This window comes from Apteryx rowi, unplaced genomic scaffold, assembly GCF_003343035.1.
Source record: "Apteryx rowi isolate R43461 unplaced genomic scaffold, aptRow1 scaffold_150, whole genome shotgun sequence".
Lineage (NCBI taxonomy): Eukaryota > Metazoa > Chordata > Aves > Apterygiformes > Apterygidae > Apteryx > Apteryx rowi.
Genome location: NW_020447753.1, coordinates 1,533,625 through 1,553,650, shown reverse-complemented (window position 1 = coordinate 1,553,650; position 20,026 = coordinate 1,533,625). Strand labels below are relative to the sequence as shown.

The following is a 20,026-nucleotide window of genomic DNA, read 5'->3' as shown; positions in this document are numbered from 1 at the left end:
GTCTGTTCATCTAAATGTTGTGTTTGACTGTTAAAGATCTTTTCCACTCATTCCACTCTCAAGACAAATAGTAAAATTTGAAATCACAAATAGTGTAAAGGAGCACTTCAAGAGCCAGACATCAATCTCTTTTTGAGAGGCAGCAAACAACAGCATCAATTGCTTTCCAGTTTGTCTGTCTGGATCCTTATTTCAACACAACAACAGCAGGTTAATAAACTTGCAGTGTGAATATACTCTAAAAGAAAAAAAAAATACTAAAAAAAAAGAAGTTGGAGATGCTTTATTCAGCACATTGTTACTGTTGGTTATTTAGACAAAATGTGCTAAGAACAATCAGATTGTTCTGTCATTACTCAAAAAAAAAGAAAATTAAAAAGAAGCATCCAAAGAAACTAGCTTGTCTCTAGAACTGCAGCAAACCTATTAATATGCACAATTAAAAAAAATGCTAATGGCAGTTACTTACTTTTACCAAGACTTCAAAATTACCTGTTAGATTTGCATGGAAAAAAGCAAGCCTAGTCTTAAGAACATTTCTCAAGCTATTGCACAAGACTATCATAGTATGTATGAAGTATTAACATTATATTTGATTCTTAATTACATGTACAGAACATATATTTAACATAGCCTATTAATATCAATGCTCTGTATTCATAGATACTCYTTGATTGGAAGTTTTCGATGCATAACATAAATGCAAGTAAAAGCTGCCCTAGTTGTCAGATTAAAGGAAAAAGTGTATGGAATTTAAGAGAATGACCTCATACATACATACCACTGTTCTGATTAGAGAAAAAGTTAATGTATTTTACAAAGGTCAAATTCAGTCTGATATAATCAGATATTTAGCTATGTGATTACAACATATAGCAATGTTTAAGGATGTTTTGTAACATGAACTTAACTTTTCTGTAAGACACTGAACACTCTTGAAAGTCTTGCAGCCACAGAACAGGCAACAAACAGAAAAAGGCACTGTAATGCCTCTATAATGCTTCGTGCTGCTCTTCAACATAAATAAGCAGGAAAATTACCAGAAATAAAAGCTTTCAGCCTATCAAGTGAGGCCAAACAAGWCTCAAAACTGTACCATACCTATGTGAACTAGAACTCAGATCATCTGCTTTGAGATTTTGCCTTAGGTATGTGCAGTCAAAGGCAAGAGGCAGGCTTCTGCTCTGAATTATAATTTAAATCAGATGTTCTGATTGATCCTCTGGAGAAGCCTATATCTATGCAATAACTGTGGAGGAAGCTTAAGACTACTAGATTTCTAAATTTAAGCAGCTAACATCACATGTGTAAAGCAGACAGTGTGAATACTCCCCTGAATGACTAACTTTACCAAGTCCACTAAAGAACTTTCGTTCCTATTTCCATTCAACACAACAAACTAAAGCGATCACGCTCTGATAATTCTCTCCAAGTTGTCTTGCTCCCTTGTTTATGGTTAGTTTAATCCTCTATGAAGTATAATTTTCATACTGATCTGCATTAAACGCATCTCCTCTCAGTCCAGAAGTTAACAGACTAACAGAGCATGTACAATGTCACTACAGCTACTACATGTCTTTTTTTCCCTTAGAAAAGAAAGTAAAATAAGAAAGTAAGGTAAGGTAAAATGAATTGGACTGTTGCAGCTTGTATTGCTGTTTTCTTTTATGGGGATTCTGATCCTGTGTTCCACAATTTAAGCTACCATTAATAGTATCTCTAGGTTTATCATTACGAAGATGATTTTCAAAGTGTCAGCTAGAAGAGTTTCATGTACCAGCATCTGTTGACTACTTCACAAAGCCTGGAAAATACTCAGTGGGAGAGTGGGGGGGAGAGTGGGGGCCCTCCCCCTTCCCCCCCATCCCCCCCGGAAACTTGTTTCAAAGCAAAACAAGTATTTGTTTATAAACAAAAGCAATCAAAAGTCAAGCCAAATTTACATAAATTTCCACTGATGGAAATAAAACTCTGGATACCAAGAGCTACTTGATAGTACATTTAGATGTTCCAAAATGACATGGTTTATATTTAAACTGTGCAATAGTTTTTAAACAGATAGCCTTGACAGAGGGTGAGGGGGCAGGGGGGATTTCAACTGCTGTAGCTGCAAGAAAAATGCCCTATTACCACTGAAAAGCATTTCCCTGTTTAATTATTTCCTGTTTTTTATGTTAAAAAGACCAGGTAAAAGCAGTATACCTTCATCACTGCCATGTAATTCTTCTATTTCTTAAAGAGATTGCTGTAATAAGCTAACACTGCTCCACGCAGAGTGTTGCTACCAAAGCTTGTCTTGTTACAGGATGTCTTTTTCTCCCCCTATCTTTTTGCAATAAGCCCAGGTCCCCTCACTTTCATCTGCTAAACCTCAGTGACACAAGGGAAACATGCTGTTACCAGTCCACATAAGTTTTGTAAAGCTAGCTGGTCAATATGTGCATGCCAGTTTCTTCTGCTGGCACCTGGCTATCCAAATTATGCGAGTTAATGCTAATTTGGATCATTCCTCCTCTAAGGAGCAATTGATTTTTCTTGAAAATTGTAGACAACTTCTTAATCTTTTTTTTTTTTTTAAAGTGGGTTTTGGGATGATATACAAACAACAAAAACATTGGCACAACAGGTCCAACAATTTTTTTTTTTATCTAGTTTCTTGTTAGCATCAACTAACCTGTATTTTATTCACTACTTGTAATTGCCAATATGATTTTTTTCCTTATACTCTGGTTTTAATCATGTAAGTCTGATTTGTTTTCACTCATTCAACAGATGTTTTCTTAAAATAAATTTAAGGCAAAGTAGTCTCTTACAAAATTATTCAGTTGTTATCAGTGATAAAGTGTAATATTGGTTTGATAAAACTACTTTCAATTAAGCAAAACGTGMAGATACTGCAAAATTAAAATGAGCAGTTTCACTTTAGTACTGAATAATTTATTTGTAAATTATATAAGCAAAGACTACTGCTGTATTTTAACATCTGAATGACGCTGGAAGTACTAACTAGCAGGCAAAAGAATAAAAAAAAAAGCTGAACTTTCTACATAAGTGATACACCAATCATAGAAAATTAAGTCTACTCATTCTTTGAATCTCCTGTATACAGAACCTAGGGTCACAATTCTCCCTCTGATTTTCACTGGCAACAGACATATATTGCAGRCTTTTTAAACTCTTGTTCTAATCTTTGCTGATTATCAAGCAGCCGAGTGGAGGTGTAGCAAGAAGCTCTGCAGAAAAAAGCTACTATCCTGAACAGACTGTAAGTTCCAATACACCTATAAGCTCTGGTTAGTAGGATGTAAATACTCCACCACTATCAGTTAAAATACCTTATAAATTCAACCCCCCAAAACCCTAACATCTGTCTAAGCTCCAGAGACAAATTAAATTCACATTTTTTATTTTCAAAAGTACAGATGAATTTACAGAAAATACAGAAAATACATTTTTAATTATTAAGTTTTAATATTTCAGAGCATGAGTAAGATGCACTACTTTCAAGTAGTATTTTATATATGACGGTTTTTAAAATGCCTGCATTTTTGCTAGTACTGAAATTATAAGCGTACAGTGTTACTTGATGTCATTTCTTGATATCAGTGAAAATGCAAACTACATATTTTATACTGTGTGTAGTATTAACATTCATGAACAAAAAAGTTTTGTAATTAAACAGATTTATACACATTAGAGCTAATTTTAACAAAAAAGCCATTGTTTCCTGAGGAGAAAAATAAGTTCTTCTCTCCCCATTCCCCAAGAGAAAACCACCTGATATCAGTAGACACCAAGACAACTGTTTAACTATGCTAACATAGTTACCTGTCACTGAGGTGAAGAAAACTGCTGCTTTCATCAGGATGTTCATCTTCAAAACTTAGGTTGGACCAACTGCCAGTGCTATCATCACCAATACTCAGACTCATCTGCTGGCTAACAATAGATTCAACTGAGTGAAATCCTTCTCTTCCAGCAGAGCTAAACAAAGATTTAAGATGAAAACATCACTTGAGCTGTATTTCATGCTGATCTATATTAGTTCATCTAAAGCAATTTAACACCATTTCAAAGATACTAAATTCCAGGCAAAAAGGGGGGGTATACACTAATATGTAGCCTGCTTTCCAAATAAGAAATGGAGCAACCTAACGAAGTTCAAATTCCAAGAAATTTTGTAACATATACATATACCTGGCTTAGACCCGGGACTGCCATTTGGAACTCATTCACTAGAAGAAAGAGGGAGCGGTACAAACAGCTCTCTCATTTGGAAGATTATTTGCATAAAGCATAGTATAGCTTTAGCACCTAGGCATTTTACTCTTACAGACTGATCAAACCACACTTTTCAAGTGGGAAGAATTAGCATTTCTGAGCTTGTTCACCATAGGACAATTTGGCTATATCCCCTCTCTGCCTTCATTACAACCAGCTAGCTACCAGTGGTTTGCTATTGTAGACAAACTGCTTAAGAGCACACTGGTGTTTAAAATGCTGTAACTTTTCCATTTTTGAAAAAGATCTTTCTGCAAATAAAAATTTCTCTTCCTGCTTCAAGAAGGGGCAGCAACAGGGGCAGCATACAGAATTTGTCCATAAGATTTTTTTTTTTTTTCCAAAAACCAGTCAATCAAGTATGCTCAATAACAGACGGTCTTTAGAAGACCCTTCAAGAGATCCAATTTTATAAAAGAAGTTTGCAACTTTTTCATAAGGAGTTCAATCTGAAAATATACCCATATGCACTAACTTTTAGGGTCAAACTGTGGTTATCTATATGTAGATCAATGACAGAAAGTTCAAGAGAAACTATTATCCTACTACTACCATAGATGGCAATCATTTCAAGATTGTTGCATTCACCATTTAAAAAGTCAGCCTTAAGCACATCATGAATAACACTTCACTCCAGTAAGCATGCATTTTTGCAGGCAGTGATGTAGCTTAGAATAAGTACTGTTTAACTGTTTAAATCTCAACTCATTTGGGCAATATAAAAGCTATTTTTTTCCATTTTTATTTACAATTATACCAGTGCTAGCAGCAATTTTTTTTTCACTGCACATAAGCAAGGCAGCTCTCAAGAAGCACACACATTTTATACCACAYTTTAGATACCAAGGCAAAAAGCACTTATAAACTGGATGTCATGTTAAAAACCTAACATCCCCTCCTTATCACAGAAAAATAATAAACAGTATCTCTTCAAACCTTGCCTTTTAGATGCTCTACCATATTCTAACTAGAAGTTTTAGATAACATTTTAAAGTAGTGATTCAGAAACAAAGAGTCAGCTCTGATACTGTTGGTATTAGAAAAACACCACCACATGACATAAAATGATATTTTTTGGTCACACTGATTAAGGACCCAACCATGGGGTTGCCATGAGCATGCAAAAACAGCCATAATATACAACTTACTAGCATTTATATACTGCTAGAATTTTTGGTTAAACACTTTCATTGAAAGGCCATAAAAAGTTAAAACAGAGCTTATTGGTATAAATCATTTTGTAAAAATAACCTCCATACACAAATCAAAAACTTCCATTCACACCCAAATACTACAAGCAAGAGCTATTATGCGTTTCATATCACATCTTGAAAAAATTGGTTTCAGTCCCACTGTGGGGGGGGGGTGTTTAGTCATTAAAAACAAATAAATAAGTTTTATTATTCATCATGATGTCACTCTAGAAATCAGGAAAATGAATCCTTTGCCACTGTGAGGAGCCCCCATGCAAAAATATTCAGAAAGTAACTACTATAAATTAGAAAGATCAACACGGTAAAGATTGTTCTTGGACCTGAAGAAGAGATTTCAAGTCATTCTGATCTCTGCACAGTCTGTTTTAAGAAACAGATGATGTTTTCCCCCAAGTTACTGTGGCACATATTTCTTATTCAGAGGCATATTAAAAGAAACAGTATATTAGCCACTGATAAAGATACATCTGAGAGTCAGTTTCTATTCTAGTATATTACTATTTTATAAGCTAAACCATGTCTTAGAAAGTATTTTTTTTTCTAAAAGTAAGTTTCATACTACAAAGCAATGGCTAGCTTGGTTTCCTAGTACCAAACACTGGTCACACTGACAAAAAACAGAACTGTTTTTTTGTTTTTTTTTCCCCTCAGCACAAAAGAGAAAATACAGGTATGGAACAAACCTGGACTCTGTCATGGCTCACAAGACAACAAGACCTTTAATTAAGGTTTAACAGTCTCTACAGTAGATAAAAATAGAAGGCATTTAAAGTTGAAATTCCAATTGTTAGTCACCTACCAGAACATACACATCCTGATGTATATAGAAACTTTGGTTTTAAGCTCCCACAGGTGGAAAAAAGTATTTTTTCCAGGTCCAAATTGTTTAACTATCACCAGAATAATAAAAAGAACAAACATTCAAAATATAAAGTGTATATTTCTAAAAGAAAAAAAATTGCTTCTGATCACACAGTGATTGTATTAACAATCCACCTTTTTCTGGTACAGAATGCAAGAAACGAGAAAATGAATATTACCTTATGTTAACTGCCTGACCAATATTAGTCATAGCTGATGTCATTATTTCAGTAGTAAGGCTTTCGGCAAAACTGACTCCATCTTGCCCAATACCACTGTCAGCCGTCAGACTCATGTTACTCAGTTCTCTCTCTGCTTTCTCAATAGCTGCAGTAACCACCTTGTCAGAAAACACTGCCTTCTGTTCTACATCAATATGAATTTTAGGAATATCAAGGTGAAATATTCTTGATTTTTGACAGACACCACCCAACCTAGAATGAGGAAAATGCCTCACTGGAATGGAGGATTCTTGTGCAGGTAGACGAGATGTACTCTCTGTACAGTACAGATGTTCCTTCATACTGCAGCATCTACAGACAGTTCCAGAAAAAGGAGACAATTTCTCAGTGTATGAGAGTCCATCCCCATTTTTTCTGTTTTCAGCCGCATGGAGAACAGCAGATTCTAAACTCATTTCTAGAGTATCGTCTGCTACTTTCCTAGCATATTGTTCTATAGTTTGAATTATGCCTTCACTATAGCCATTTTCATTTAAACTGCCTGTACTATGATACAGTTTACAATTGGGGGAGAAAGGAAGAAACGTCCTAGAAAATGTTGTTTTAATAAGATCCCCTGTGATTTCATCAAATTCAGTCTTTTTATATAGACAAGAATCTGTTAAAGATTTTGGCAAACACGCTCCCGACATTTTCAATTTCTTCCTGACATCACAAGTTATACTCTGAGCAAGGGATTCCGAAAAACGTAACAACTCTGTGTGTTCCGCTCTCTGTGCGCAGACATTCCTTTCGCAAGTTTGGTCTTCACAGTGATGAATCCTGCTTTTCACTTGCTGTAGTGAATCTTTATTCATTATTTTGAAGAGCTCCAGCTTACCATTTACCTTTGTATTTTGCCCAGGCAATGTCCTTCTGTTGTACCTCAATTTAGTTTTCCTAGCAGCTTGCTGTAGGCCTGATTTTATAGACCTGTAAGCAAGTCTACTAGCATACTGATCCACTAACAATTCAGCATTACCACCTTCTCTTTTCAAAACTCGAATAATATGATCTGCATATTCATCAGTCACACTTTCACAGCTTGGGTATTTGGAAGTCAAACCCATCATGCCCAAACTTTGTGGTAAAGAAAGTACAGAAGAATCCCTCTCCCCRGGCCACTGGTCCTGCCCTGGACCCCACCATTCTTTTGAACTATCAACTTTATCACCTTTTCTCAGATAAAGGCAATCCACCTGGCAGTTAACCCGCTTCAACCTCAGTTTACAATGCCTTGATTTCACCATTTTCTTGGCCTCACTGATAACTTTTCCTGCCATATCACCTGCATAATTCCATAAAGAATTGCAGGTCTCTTCTGGAATATTTATAAATACAGCAGACCCATATCTTTTGTTCGGCATACTTAACTGAACCTGTTTATTAGCTTCACCTTCATTTGTTTTATCATCTAAATGGGAAGCAGCCATTTCAGTTGCTACTGAAATTATATGACTAGCTAAGTGATCTGCATACTGTATTGTTTTTTCTGGATGTTCCTCCTTCTCAGCTAGCATTTCAGAATAATCTTCATCTTCACTACTTTCCACTTCTTCAGAAAGTGACCGCATGAGTTTCAGCATAAATTCTTCCTTTTCCAGAGAGTTGTGTTCAGTTTCAGACAAACCAGTAACAGATGGATTATATGGCGTAGAAGGTGGTGTTGCGGGTGCAAATTCCTTTGCTAATTCTCCCTTGAGTTTCTTAGATAACTTCCTTAGGTTCTTTTCAGAACTAGCTTGACATGGAACTAAGGGAGTTGGTGGGGGTGTATCAGGCATTACACAGGTATTTCCAYCCTTGATAACTGATTTATCTTCCATCTGCAAAGCATCTACACTACCAAACATAACTGAAAAGTTACTTGCATGCAGACAACAATCATCCTGCCTGTAAGTTAGAGATCCAGACGATGCTTTTTGAGTGTCACGGTATTTTGAGGGCTTATTTAAGTACTTTACTGAGCAGCTTCCTGTGTCAGTAAAGTCATGCTTAGAAAAAGTCACAGTGGAACAACATGGTGGTGAACTTGAAAACAACCTCCGTCCTTTTTGTTCCTGACAACTGTCTTTAGATTCTGAAGAACATGGAACAGAATGAGCTGGAGTAAGAAGTTTAGATGGATTATTCAAAGGCATCCGTTGCTGTTCAACAATTATAGGGACGTTATTTTGTTTCTCAGCCTCTTGCTTCATTAACACACTATATTGTTCTTTTCTACTGTTATCTGTGTATGTCTGTGAGCCCATATTATATGCTAAATAATCACAGGTGTTGGATACGACGCTGTTACTTTCATCCACAGATTGTTTTATAATATACTTGGCCAAGTGGTCTGCAAACACATTCTTGGGAAAATCTTCACCAATGCATTGCAAATAAGGTTTTTTCTCTACTATTTTTCTTGTTAAAAAATCTGTATACTCTTCCACTGCTTTTGTAACCCTGGATGAAGTTATGGCTTCATAGGCTTCATTTACGATCATATCTACCATTGTTCCAGAGAAACTACTGATGCTTTTTGACCCACTTGTTAATTCTAAGTTATTATTCATTCCAGATCTGTTATTTGCTTGTTTGGTATCATTTTGGTTATGTAAAAGTGATGAATTATTTTCAGTACTTTGACTGGGATCTGAAGTTAGGTATATATTTCTGAAAGAAGCAATTTCCTCCTCTCTCTTTCTAGTTGTGAAAAACAGATGAGTAGAGTCTTTGTACACTTTCATATTGCCATCAGAGTTTGAAGCAGTCCATGCTTTTGCTTTATAAACATCAGAGGAAACCTGATGTTGACAAAGAGCTCTTCCAGCTAAGGGCACAGGTATCGAACTTACAACACCAGAGGCACAAAATAGAGCTTGCTGTACTGTATATTCTTTTCTGGATTCTTGTATGGGATTCAGTGCTACTCTATCATTAAAACTAGGAAAAGCTGTGGAAGTYTGTGTTGACTGTAACATACTTTCTGCGCTCACATATTTAATGTTGTCCATGGAAACACTAATGGCTGCTTGTGTTGTGAAGGTCACATCAACCTGAGATAGTTCAATAAAAGCCTCCTGAATGACAGATTCAGACAAATCTCTGGCATAGGATCTTACCACTTTGTCTTCAAAATCAAATGATGAAGGCTGTGCAGCTGTAGGTGTCGATGGATATGAAAACTGGCATACTTCCATGATTCCTTCAAATACAAGTTCTTCAGCAAGGTCTGCTGCAAATCGTGCAACTGTGTTGGTAAATATTTGTTTCTTTACATGCCGCAGTTCTTTCAAAGCACCAGTTATAGCTTCACTCACCAAAAAGCTTGCCAGCCCATTAATGGCACACTCCTTCAAGGAAATTGCTCTACGTCTTCCAATCTCATAAAAAGCCATTTGAAAGACTGAAGAAGTCAACCTAGCAGCCAAATGACAAAGTGCATTGGTGCATGAAGAAACGCCTTTTTGCAGATCTTTAAACGCACTGCCAAAACTTTTTTCAACCAATTCAGTTGCAAATCTTTGAATGCTATCTCTAATCATTAATGACTTATGTTTCAATTTAGCTTGCTTAGCCAGCTCTTTGCCAGTTTTCATTCTGTGATCTGTAGTTAGACTTTTTTCTCCTTTCAAAGCAATTCTGTTGCGTTTGGACTCATTTCCTGCACATATTTGTTCTGATGAAGACTCAGAATGAAAAACAGAACCTAGTATTTCAAATGAAAAACTATCAGCATATTCTGAGTAAGTATTATAAAGTGTGTCATGGTGGTTTTGACCTGTCCCATCTCCACCAAGATTCATCCGACACAAACATTCAGAAGAACCACAGCTCCCTAGTGGGCTGAAAGCTGATGATCTAATAGGGCTGAACAAACCTCCATTCTCTTCCCCTGACATTTTAACCGGGCGAGGAGAATCTGGAACATCAAAAATGCTGCTGTATGGCGATTCTGGTTTACGAGGAGTTGGTTTCTTTACATTGGCTGGAAGTGTGGGACGATCAAACTTGAATTTTTGAGGATTCATTGTAATGCTTGCAGAACACAGGTGCTCATGAACAGTCCTTCTTTTCTGAGGAGGATTCCCTTGGATTGGATCCCTAATAACTTTACAAGTGTTTTCCAGGGTTTGTTCCAGTTCATCAAATTGATCAAAACTATCAAAAAATTCACTTACTTCTGAGTCCGAATCCTCTATGCCATCTTTCACTACTGGAATTTTTGGCAGTTGAAGTTTTGCCTTCAAGCTTTTTTGATATCCTTCTTCATCTAAGAAGATAATAGGGCTTGGGCTGGAGCAATCTGACTCAGAGGATTCTGCCGGAGAGGAGGAAAATAATGTTTTACGTAAAAAATTAACACCTTGATCAGAAGGATTATATGGCTTATAGAAACTCTGCTGTATCCAAGGATCAGAAATTGAGGTTGTAACTGAGTTTTTTACTGAGGACAGTTCCTTAAGTCCCAAAATATCAACCAAAGTAGAAGATCTAGCAGATGACTTTCGATGTACAGAACCCACGAGGATTTTTGAGTCAACAGCTTCTAAACATTGAGCGGGGATGGTCTGTGAAGCAACATCTCGATGGTTTCGAGAACTAAAACTGCATGGACCTAAAAAAAAAAAAAAAAAAAACTTAAAAAAAAAAAAAAAAAAAAGCTTCAAAAACAAAAATCTCCACACAAATGCACAATACCGGGGACAGATTTAGATAGCAATCACTGGGCTTTCTATTGTTGCAATACATTAGGTGATCTCTCATGATTAGAGTTTGAAAAGAATGAAGGATTGATTTATTAGACAAATCTAATCATTAATAAAATCACATACTTTTTAGCACACATCATAGGTTCTACTTTATCTGGATCTGACATCACAACTGGAATCTTTGGTTTATTATTTGACAGACTACTGTTGTGAAAAGAAAGGCAAAAATTTAAATTTACATTTGTGTATTACCCCTTTGAAACAGGTAATTACTGTAAAAAATTACTAAATGTTTCATATACATTTATTGTCTCATGAAGTCCTGCAACAGACAAAATTTCAAAGAACAGGCTCTACAACAAAACTCAACAGCATGCAAGCACTTACCAACACTTTGCATCTTTGAAGGCTCATCTTCATCTAAGTGTTCAAAAGCAGTGACAAAATCATCCTCAATTGAAGAAACTGACTGATTAGTATCATCATCTTCTGCATTGGATGTCTCTGTTTGATGTTTTTGCAGTGAGTTTATTTCCATTGCATATCTTATGCCTGTAGTATATTTGCTCAGCAAGGTAAATACATAATCAGCTTTGATCCTTGGGAATGAAGGAGACAATCTCATCACACAAAGCACTTCAGGAAGTTGATTCTTGAAAAAGAGGGCAACAAGAAAACAAACATGTAACAAACTTGGAAAAAATTCAACTGTCAGGAGTAACAAGGGATTCCTTCAGTATATTTTTTATGAACAGTAAACAATTTACAAATATTTTACAGATAAGGAAAAAAATGGAACAGTTTGTATACAGCAATAGTTAAATCACTCATTTTAGTAACTCCTGCATTCTAAATAAATCATTGCATTAAAACAAAACAAACAGTTATATAATACAGCCCTGATAATATACGCTCAAGACTATTAAGAATATACATGTTAAAAACCTGTAGAGGAAGACAGGACTTCAAATTGTGTTCATGCTGAATATTTCAGTTTATATGTGTGTGTCATAGCAATACAATCGAATTTACATTGTATCATTAGTCAACATGGTTTTAAAAAGTTTGCTTTAACAACATTTATAATTGGAGAAGAAAAAAATAAAATTGAATTTTATGAACAGCTGACATTGCCTATGACTGTTCAGCTCAGATACAGCTTCCATTCCTCTGCAGACTTTCCTCCTTGAAATATAGGTGCCAGGAAATTATGACAATTTGATTAGTTTCTTTTTCTTTCCAAGCTGGCCATGAAAAGGACTTCAGTGAGGCAGAAGTATGGGACCAAGTCAGCAAGCAAACACAGACAGGGCATATCATGCATCAAGTAAGTATGCAAGAAGGCATTTCACTCCATACTAGATAGATTAGGCAAAATATTGATCATAAGGTGCATTCAAAACTAAAAACACCTCCAAACTTCTTAGTTAATCTTCTAAAACTCATGTTCTTTCACAAGAAACAGTCCCCAAAAGTACTTATTCATAACTCACTTGAGGATTACCCGTGCACTGCTTCACCTTTTAAGCAACCTCCTACCGAGTTCACTGCTACAGACTCATTGTAGCATAAGTTCTCTTGTGCAGCATAAATATTAAATATTTATATTAGCTATTTTGTATTAATAATAAAGCACTTAACTCCAAAGGAAAGAGTTTATTTTGAGATTTTCTAACATTAATTTTAAACACAAGGAAACCGCAGAAACGTAACAACATTAACACTGGTTGGTCCAAGATGGCCTAAATACTGTATTACAAGCAAGACAAGGTGTGGTATTACTAAACTCTCATAAAACCAACTAAAAGACATCTGTATCTAAGACATGCATCTAAGAAGACACAGAATGTTTACCTGATCTTTCATGATATAAGGTTTTTCCAAGCTTTTCTTTATATCTTTTAGAAATATAACTTCATTTTCTTTTAGTTTGCACAACTGGAGCGATTTCAGGACATCTGGAAGCTCTACAGAAATAGCTGTCAATTCCTAATTTAAATATAAGAACACATTGAGAATACAAAGTGAAAAACTAACATGTAAGTGATAATGAAGAGTTTTTGATTTCATATCCCCAAAACTGTGTATTAACAAGTAGAACAGGTTGCCCAGAGAGGTTTTGGAGTCTCCATCCTTGGAGATATTCAAAAGCTGTCTGGGCACAGTCCTGGGCAGCCTGCTCTAGGTAACCCTGCTTGAGCAGGGAGGTTGGACTAGGTTATCTCCAGAGATCCCTTCCAAACTCAACCATTCTGTGATTCTGTGAAATATTAATGGCCATTAATTTTGATAAAGCTTTTGTTTTCTTCCCTACTTCTTACCCCATCCTTCAGTTATTCTCTCAAACTCTGGTATAAAATTCATTTTCGCTAATAATTTAACTCACACTCATTTCTAATTCACACTTCTACCAAAGAAAAACGTCTACTGTTCTCATGTGACAGAAGACCTTTAAAGGTCACATGGGAAAATCTTAGAAGGAGTAAAAAGCATCTACCCATCCTACAAGGTGCACAGCTACTCAGAAAAGACTGAGCTCAGCTAATAATACTTTTAAATGGATCTCTACATGCTCTTAGCGGACTTTCTTTGAATGGTGTTTTAGACCACTATTAAAAACACAGGGACAGTGCTCTTGCTTAAACATGATCTTGGATAACTTTTAGATTCACCTAAACCACACAAAAAAAAGGCCTTTAAAAATCTTTTCTCATCTTTTATATGCTTCTCAACAGTATGAGCATTACTGACTTATATGTAGCAAATTTTCATAAACTTCATCAGCCCTACTCTCTCTAAACTTCATCTAACTCTAAATGATCAAATGGTTCTTATCCATACTTGGGAGAATGTTTAGCAGTATTATTGTATTAATTTCTCAATATTGACGCAAGTTTGAACACAAATGGATTCAGAGTTTCTATTTTTATTTTTAAGCATCAGTGAATAGCAATCGCTAGCTAGCTAGCAGTCARTTCAGGAAAGTTATAGCTTTGCAGATGACAGTGGCACCTTATTATTAAGCACAACTCTATGAAGGAGGAAGTTACAAACTACAAACAAAACAGTCATGCCAAAACACTGATACACATAGTAAAACAACGCAATTTAAGCATGCTATTCCAGACCATTCCCAAACAAYTAATATTTTGAATATATACATAAAGCACTGGTACTTGTATTAAAATCAAAATCAGTATTTTTCAACTATGTTTAAAACTGTTATGAAAGTTTTTAAATACTAAGTGTAAACATATTTAACTTCTCAAAGAAAATTCCCCCATCAAAAAGGTATATATTATTTAGAAGGGATCACCAGTGCTGAACTACATTATTTTCCAATAGAGATAAATACTATACCTGCAAATGAGCAGTACCAATCTCTTCAGCAAAACCTATAAATGTAATCTGTAGAATAAATATATGAATGTGTTAAAGTACAGAAATGTCTAGATTTCTGTAGAAATCTAAGAATTAAAATTCAGTTGACTTTACTGTAAAGCTTYATTTTACTGTCACAAAAAAACCCATACCTTTGAGCAGCATTGCTTGCAGAAAGAGTAATACACAGTCTTACATGAAGAATAGTAAGCCTATGCAATTTGACTTGTCATGAAAGATTAGATCAGACTGAAGAACGCATACATTTAAAACCTACTACCTAGAATTTCTTCTAGTGGCCTATTGGCTGGTGTATCTTGAGCAACATGTACAGTTCCATTATGTCTGCTGATATAAACATGATTTTGCAAAGATCAGTGCTCCTCTGTCCTTGCTTCCAGCTGGCCAGGTATAAGCCAGTTTCAATCAGTTCTGAAATTTGTGTCCATGCTGTGATATATTAAGCAAATTTACCATGTAAATTGATTAGCCTTAGGCCAAAACAGAACAGAGGACTTAAGCCAGGTGTTTACATGCACTATCCAAGTGGACAAATTCCTAAAGTAAAACAAAAAACAAAAAACAAAAACTGTAATACTTAGAAGGTCTTGTCAGGCTCAAGAAACTGGAAGGTGATACGACTGTCTAATCAGCTTCACCTCAGCTTGTTGTGCTTGTGAACAGTGATATTTTATCACATATTCCCATACTATTTTGTCTACAGACATCTTGTATCATTCAGTACTAACAAATCAAAGGAAATAAGTATTTTATTTTCATTCTTCAGTGCCACTTCATGACCTACTTCATGTCCATTATTCCAACCCTGCTCTAAATGTCAGATTTATTCAGTTCTCATTTAGTTTCTCCCTTACGGCAAATCAATAGTGTATCTGCATGCTTCCAAAAAAACCCAAAGCATTTATTTTCAAAAAGCTTGTAAGAAAAAAAAAATTCCTATTTTGTAGATAGGGAATTAAAGCACAAAGATCAAACATTTTCACTTATGYCTGGAGCTAAATTTTTGATGCCTTGGATTCAATTATTTCAGAACACTACGCAGTAGGCTGAATTGTATGTATTCAAATCGCAGGTCATACTAACTTTGTGGCAATTACTCACTGTTTCTGTAAGGTAGTTAGCTGGGTCTTAAGTGTAAAAAAAAAATTTTTAAGGGAAGAACAGTATTATGTTCATAATCACTTATGATTAACTGGTTCAGCAGTTTGATGGGGAATACATAGAAACTGTGAAAGAAACAGAGCTAGAAAAAGAAATTGGTGTAAAACAATTGTTTTGCTGAGTATTTGCATTTTGTATATTTTATTTCAATGTAAGACAAAAGAAGTCTTACTTGTAAACTGAAATCATACTAAAACATTAAAAATTCTGGCAACTCGTATTTTAGGGGGTCTTGTACTAGGAGGCTACTTTCCCAACAGAAAAGATCCTTGATACGTTTAAATCCACATATCTTAATTAGAATATTTCAGTTATGACAAAGCAGTAACCAAAAAAAAGTTTTGCAATAGCATTCCAAACAGCTCTAGGCAAAACACAGTTCTTCAGCACAGCATTCACTGTCTTAACTATGAAACAATTCCATTTGAGCAATATGCCCTTCAACTCCTACATCTTTTATCCATACAATACCTACAACACACCTTTCAACTCCTACATCTTTAATCTGTACGATATCTACAATATAAGCTGAATTCTTCCACTGAAGAGGCCTAACAGAATACCGAACGACTTAAAGGACTTGGAGGAAAACCAATTCTCTGAACAGCATTTTGGGGGACTTTGGGTTGGTTGTTGTTTTTTGTGGGTGTATGTCCCTTTTGTTTCCTCYTTCTCAAGGTAATAATTCCGAGCCCCTTCTCCCAGAGAACACTTCATTGTGCAAGACAGGGCAGTATTCAGGAGCTGCAGTCTCACACAGAAGAGGGCCAACCAGTCAGCGTATATGCTGATGGGCCTGCAGACATTGGCCAAATGACATCATTGCAGAGTCCACCTATTTTTGCCTCAGTGACAACATTAATTTGGATCTATGTGACCTGCCTTCAGTTGTCACAGAATTAACAGAAATCACCTTTAAGATCTCAAACATGGATGAAATTAGTATGCCAGTTCAGAAATCACTGGGGAGTGGACTGGGGGACAGAAGGACCTAGAATCAACAACACAAACCTTTTCCTTAAACTATAAATAGTGTATGTGGAACTGTATTTGAAGGTTATCATAATCCACAGGGATAGAAGTGCTGAATTAAAATTGCATAGGAAACCTAAATTCTGTTTTTTCTTAGTCTGAGCAATTACTTTGCAGTTCTAATAATGTTCTGTTAACACTATTCTTTATATAGGTATTTTTCCCCACATTTTTACACAAAGGAAAAAAAAAAATCTGTTCTGTGATCGTATATTGACCATCTTACATTTCATCCAGAGTGCTCTTCTAGAGCACCATCTGTCTGAACAGACAACCATTACAGGCATACCTCGTTTTACTGCACTTCGTTTTATTGCGCTTTGCAGATACTGTTTTGGTTTTTTGTTTTGTTTTTGTGTTTTTGTTTTTTTTAACAAATTGAACGTTTGTGGCAACCCTGCATCGAGCAAGTCTATCAGCGCCATTTTTCCAACAGCATGTGCTCACTTTGTGTCTCTGTGTCACATTTTGTACATTTTTTTTAGACATAATGCTATTGCACACTTAATAGACTACAGTATAGTGTAAACATAACTTTTATATGCACTRGGACCAAAAAATTTGTTTGACTTGCTTTATTGCGATATTCGCTTTATTGTGGTGCTCTGGAACCAAACCCACAATATCTCCAAGGTATGCCTGTATAGCTTGCATGTTCAGACCTGAATGTAAGGGTTCTGCTACTTTGTTAGGATACCATGCATACAAYCTGAACACAGGAGTGCTCATCAAATGCAGCATAGCCAGTAATATAATTCTTACAAAATCATCTGTCCACACATTTTGATATTTAGTTTCATGATTCTCACAAAGCAGAGAAATGTCTTCTTGAAACTTTACAATCCTTTTAAAGACTGCAACTACTGAATTCAAGGACAACAATATAGAGTAGAGTTTATGGACAGTCAGCAAGTTGCCATATTGTTCATGTTTACTATCCTGCGACTTCCCATTCCACTACAAGCGGAATCATCCTTTATCATACCTATGAAAAACAAATTGTTAGGTTATGCCAAACCTCAAGAAAATTAGCTTGTTCTTCCCAATTTAAGCACTCTTCTGCTGATACACTGCATAACTCTTTTCTGCTCTGTAGCAGTGACTTCATAGAGTGCAGCACACCTTCACCAAAAGTCTGAAAGACAATAAAAAACAACAAAATATAAAGCAAACAAAATGCATTTTCAGTTTTGGATACAGGATCCATCCGTCTGTTCCCTACCCCCAATACACTTCCCTACTTTAAGCACTGTGTCAAACTATTTTGCATATAAATCACCAGGTTTGAAGTTTAAGTCTACTTCAGGACATGAAACTAACACAGATTAAGTGGTTTTTCTTTAAGCAATACTTTTATTCCAAAAGAAGTTAGCCATTCTGTATTAAAAAAAAGAATAGTGAGAAAATGCAGGCTTGTTTATTAATTAGTTCAACTAATGCCTGCAGTCTTAAAATAAGTGGAAGGAAAAAAGAAGCAGATGAATTCAAGCCCTATCTACTTCTTAAATCAAAACCTATATACGGAACTTTTCCACCATCTTTTCCTTAGAAAAACTGAAAGACCATGTAGTCAGTAGGAATAATGGTGGTGACTGCAACAGTCAGGAGAAGGGGGGAAGAGGGGAAGGAGGGAGGGAGGGAGACAGACAAGAGACATATCCTTGTTCCTTGAAAAAAAAGCAGTCCAACTGAACAGGATGTAATTATTTCTTGGAAACTTAAGATGACATGCAAACTTGGACAGACTGCTAAGAAGGGCTTGAGAATCTAAGAATTTCTCCCAATGTAAAAATGATAAATGGCAGCAGAATCAAAGAACTGCTATCTGAAATAGCTTGTAAACAAAACAAGATGGCAGAACAACAACAAAAACTCTTTTGCTCCTCAGCTTGTAAAAAAGAAAGCATCCTTTCACTTTTTTAGGAAGTCAGCAACCTTTTYCTATTTTGAATTGTCATCTTCTCTAGCAAGTGGTAAGCTAAGTAAAAACAGGATCATAATGTGGCTATTAACTATTAGTCCAGTTGTTTATCATCCCTACTCTTGCTCTGCTAAAAATGAAATCAGTGTGTCAAACTTATGAAAAGTTATTTCAATTTTGCATAGCTTCTTAAACAGCAGTGTAAGTGCTAGAGAGCCGAATTCAGTCAGAGAGTGTTTTGTTTTTCTGATACTCCCACAGCAAAAGCAATCCATTTATGGTAAAAAGTGATCTTATGTATTACAACTAAACCACAAGAAAGATTTTTTCTGTAGAAAAATGGTACTATCGCATGGGAGGTCCAATTACTACAGCATGGACAGCATTACCATGCTTTTACTCATGGTGATGCAAGATTAGGAAAACATTTCTAAAATGGCTAGACAAAAGCAAAATAGAAACTTAATTTTAGGATCCTTGAAATTACCATAATATGTTTCAGAATGTTAACAAACAAGTCCCAGACTACCACCCTTACACTGAAGGCCAAATGACGTTTAAGCAGTCAAAACAGTCATTTATATAGAAAAGCAACAGCTCTCACCTCAAGTATTTTAAACTGCATTTAATGCAGTTTTGGGATCTGGCAGCCGCCACAAAGGCGAGCACGGGACACCAGATGGTGCAGCCCATAGAAGAGGGGTTTGCTCTGGGGTGCTCCCCAAGAGTTAACAAACCCCGGGTGCATCATGGCCGGCCGGCACCACCACACTGTGAGGTTGCTGCAGCCTGGGGGAACACTCGCTAATGACCCCGTGACTGACAAGTCCAGACAAAGGAGAAGTGACACCACAGACTCACGCCATAGACATCTCCACACGGTGGAGCCATTCCCCACAGAACGATCTGCTAATGGGTGTGTTGTTACCCACCCAGGATCTAACAGGCTGAGCACAAGGTCACCTGCTGATGTGCATGCTAGTATTGACTAGAGCCATGTGGCCTTGGTAGGGCTGTGGGCTGGCATTGCTCTGACTGGGTATAGAAGGGAGTAAGMCACATACACTTGTGTGGACTCGGACCCACGGTTAGCTGGCCTGCAGACCTGAAGACCCACCCGTCAGCAGAGACACCCCTGATGTCTCCAGTGTGGTGAGGAGAAATTGAGGAAATTAGGCCAGAGGGTGGCCATAAGGGGCAAAAGCAGTTGCTATACCATGCACCTGTTGTTCAAGA

At 36.3% G+C, this 20,026-nt stretch overlaps 1 protein-coding gene across 5 annotated transcripts in view; it reads right to left on the bottom strand.

The window, feature by feature from the left end:
• AKAP11 (A-kinase anchoring protein 11) overlaps positions 1–20,026 on the bottom strand; it is a 44,884-nt gene that overhangs the window by 14,075 nt on the left and 10,783 nt on the right. For all 5 annotated transcript variants that reach the window (XM_026058943.1, XM_026058938.1, XM_026058942.1 and 2 more), the window contains 6 exons: positions 17,888–18,004; positions 14,635–14,682; positions 13,129–13,263; positions 11,662–11,926; positions 6,536–11,180; positions 3,829–3,984 (listed from right to left, as the gene is read on the bottom strand). In XM_026058943.1, coding sequence (XP_025914728.1) covers positions 3,829–3,984; positions 6,536–11,180; positions 11,662–11,926; positions 13,129–13,263; positions 14,635–14,682; positions 17,888–18,004 — 5,366 coding nt within the window. The remainder of the gene's footprint in view (positions 1–3,828; positions 3,985–6,535; positions 11,181–11,661; positions 11,927–13,128; positions 13,264–14,634; positions 14,683–17,887; positions 18,005–20,026) is intronic.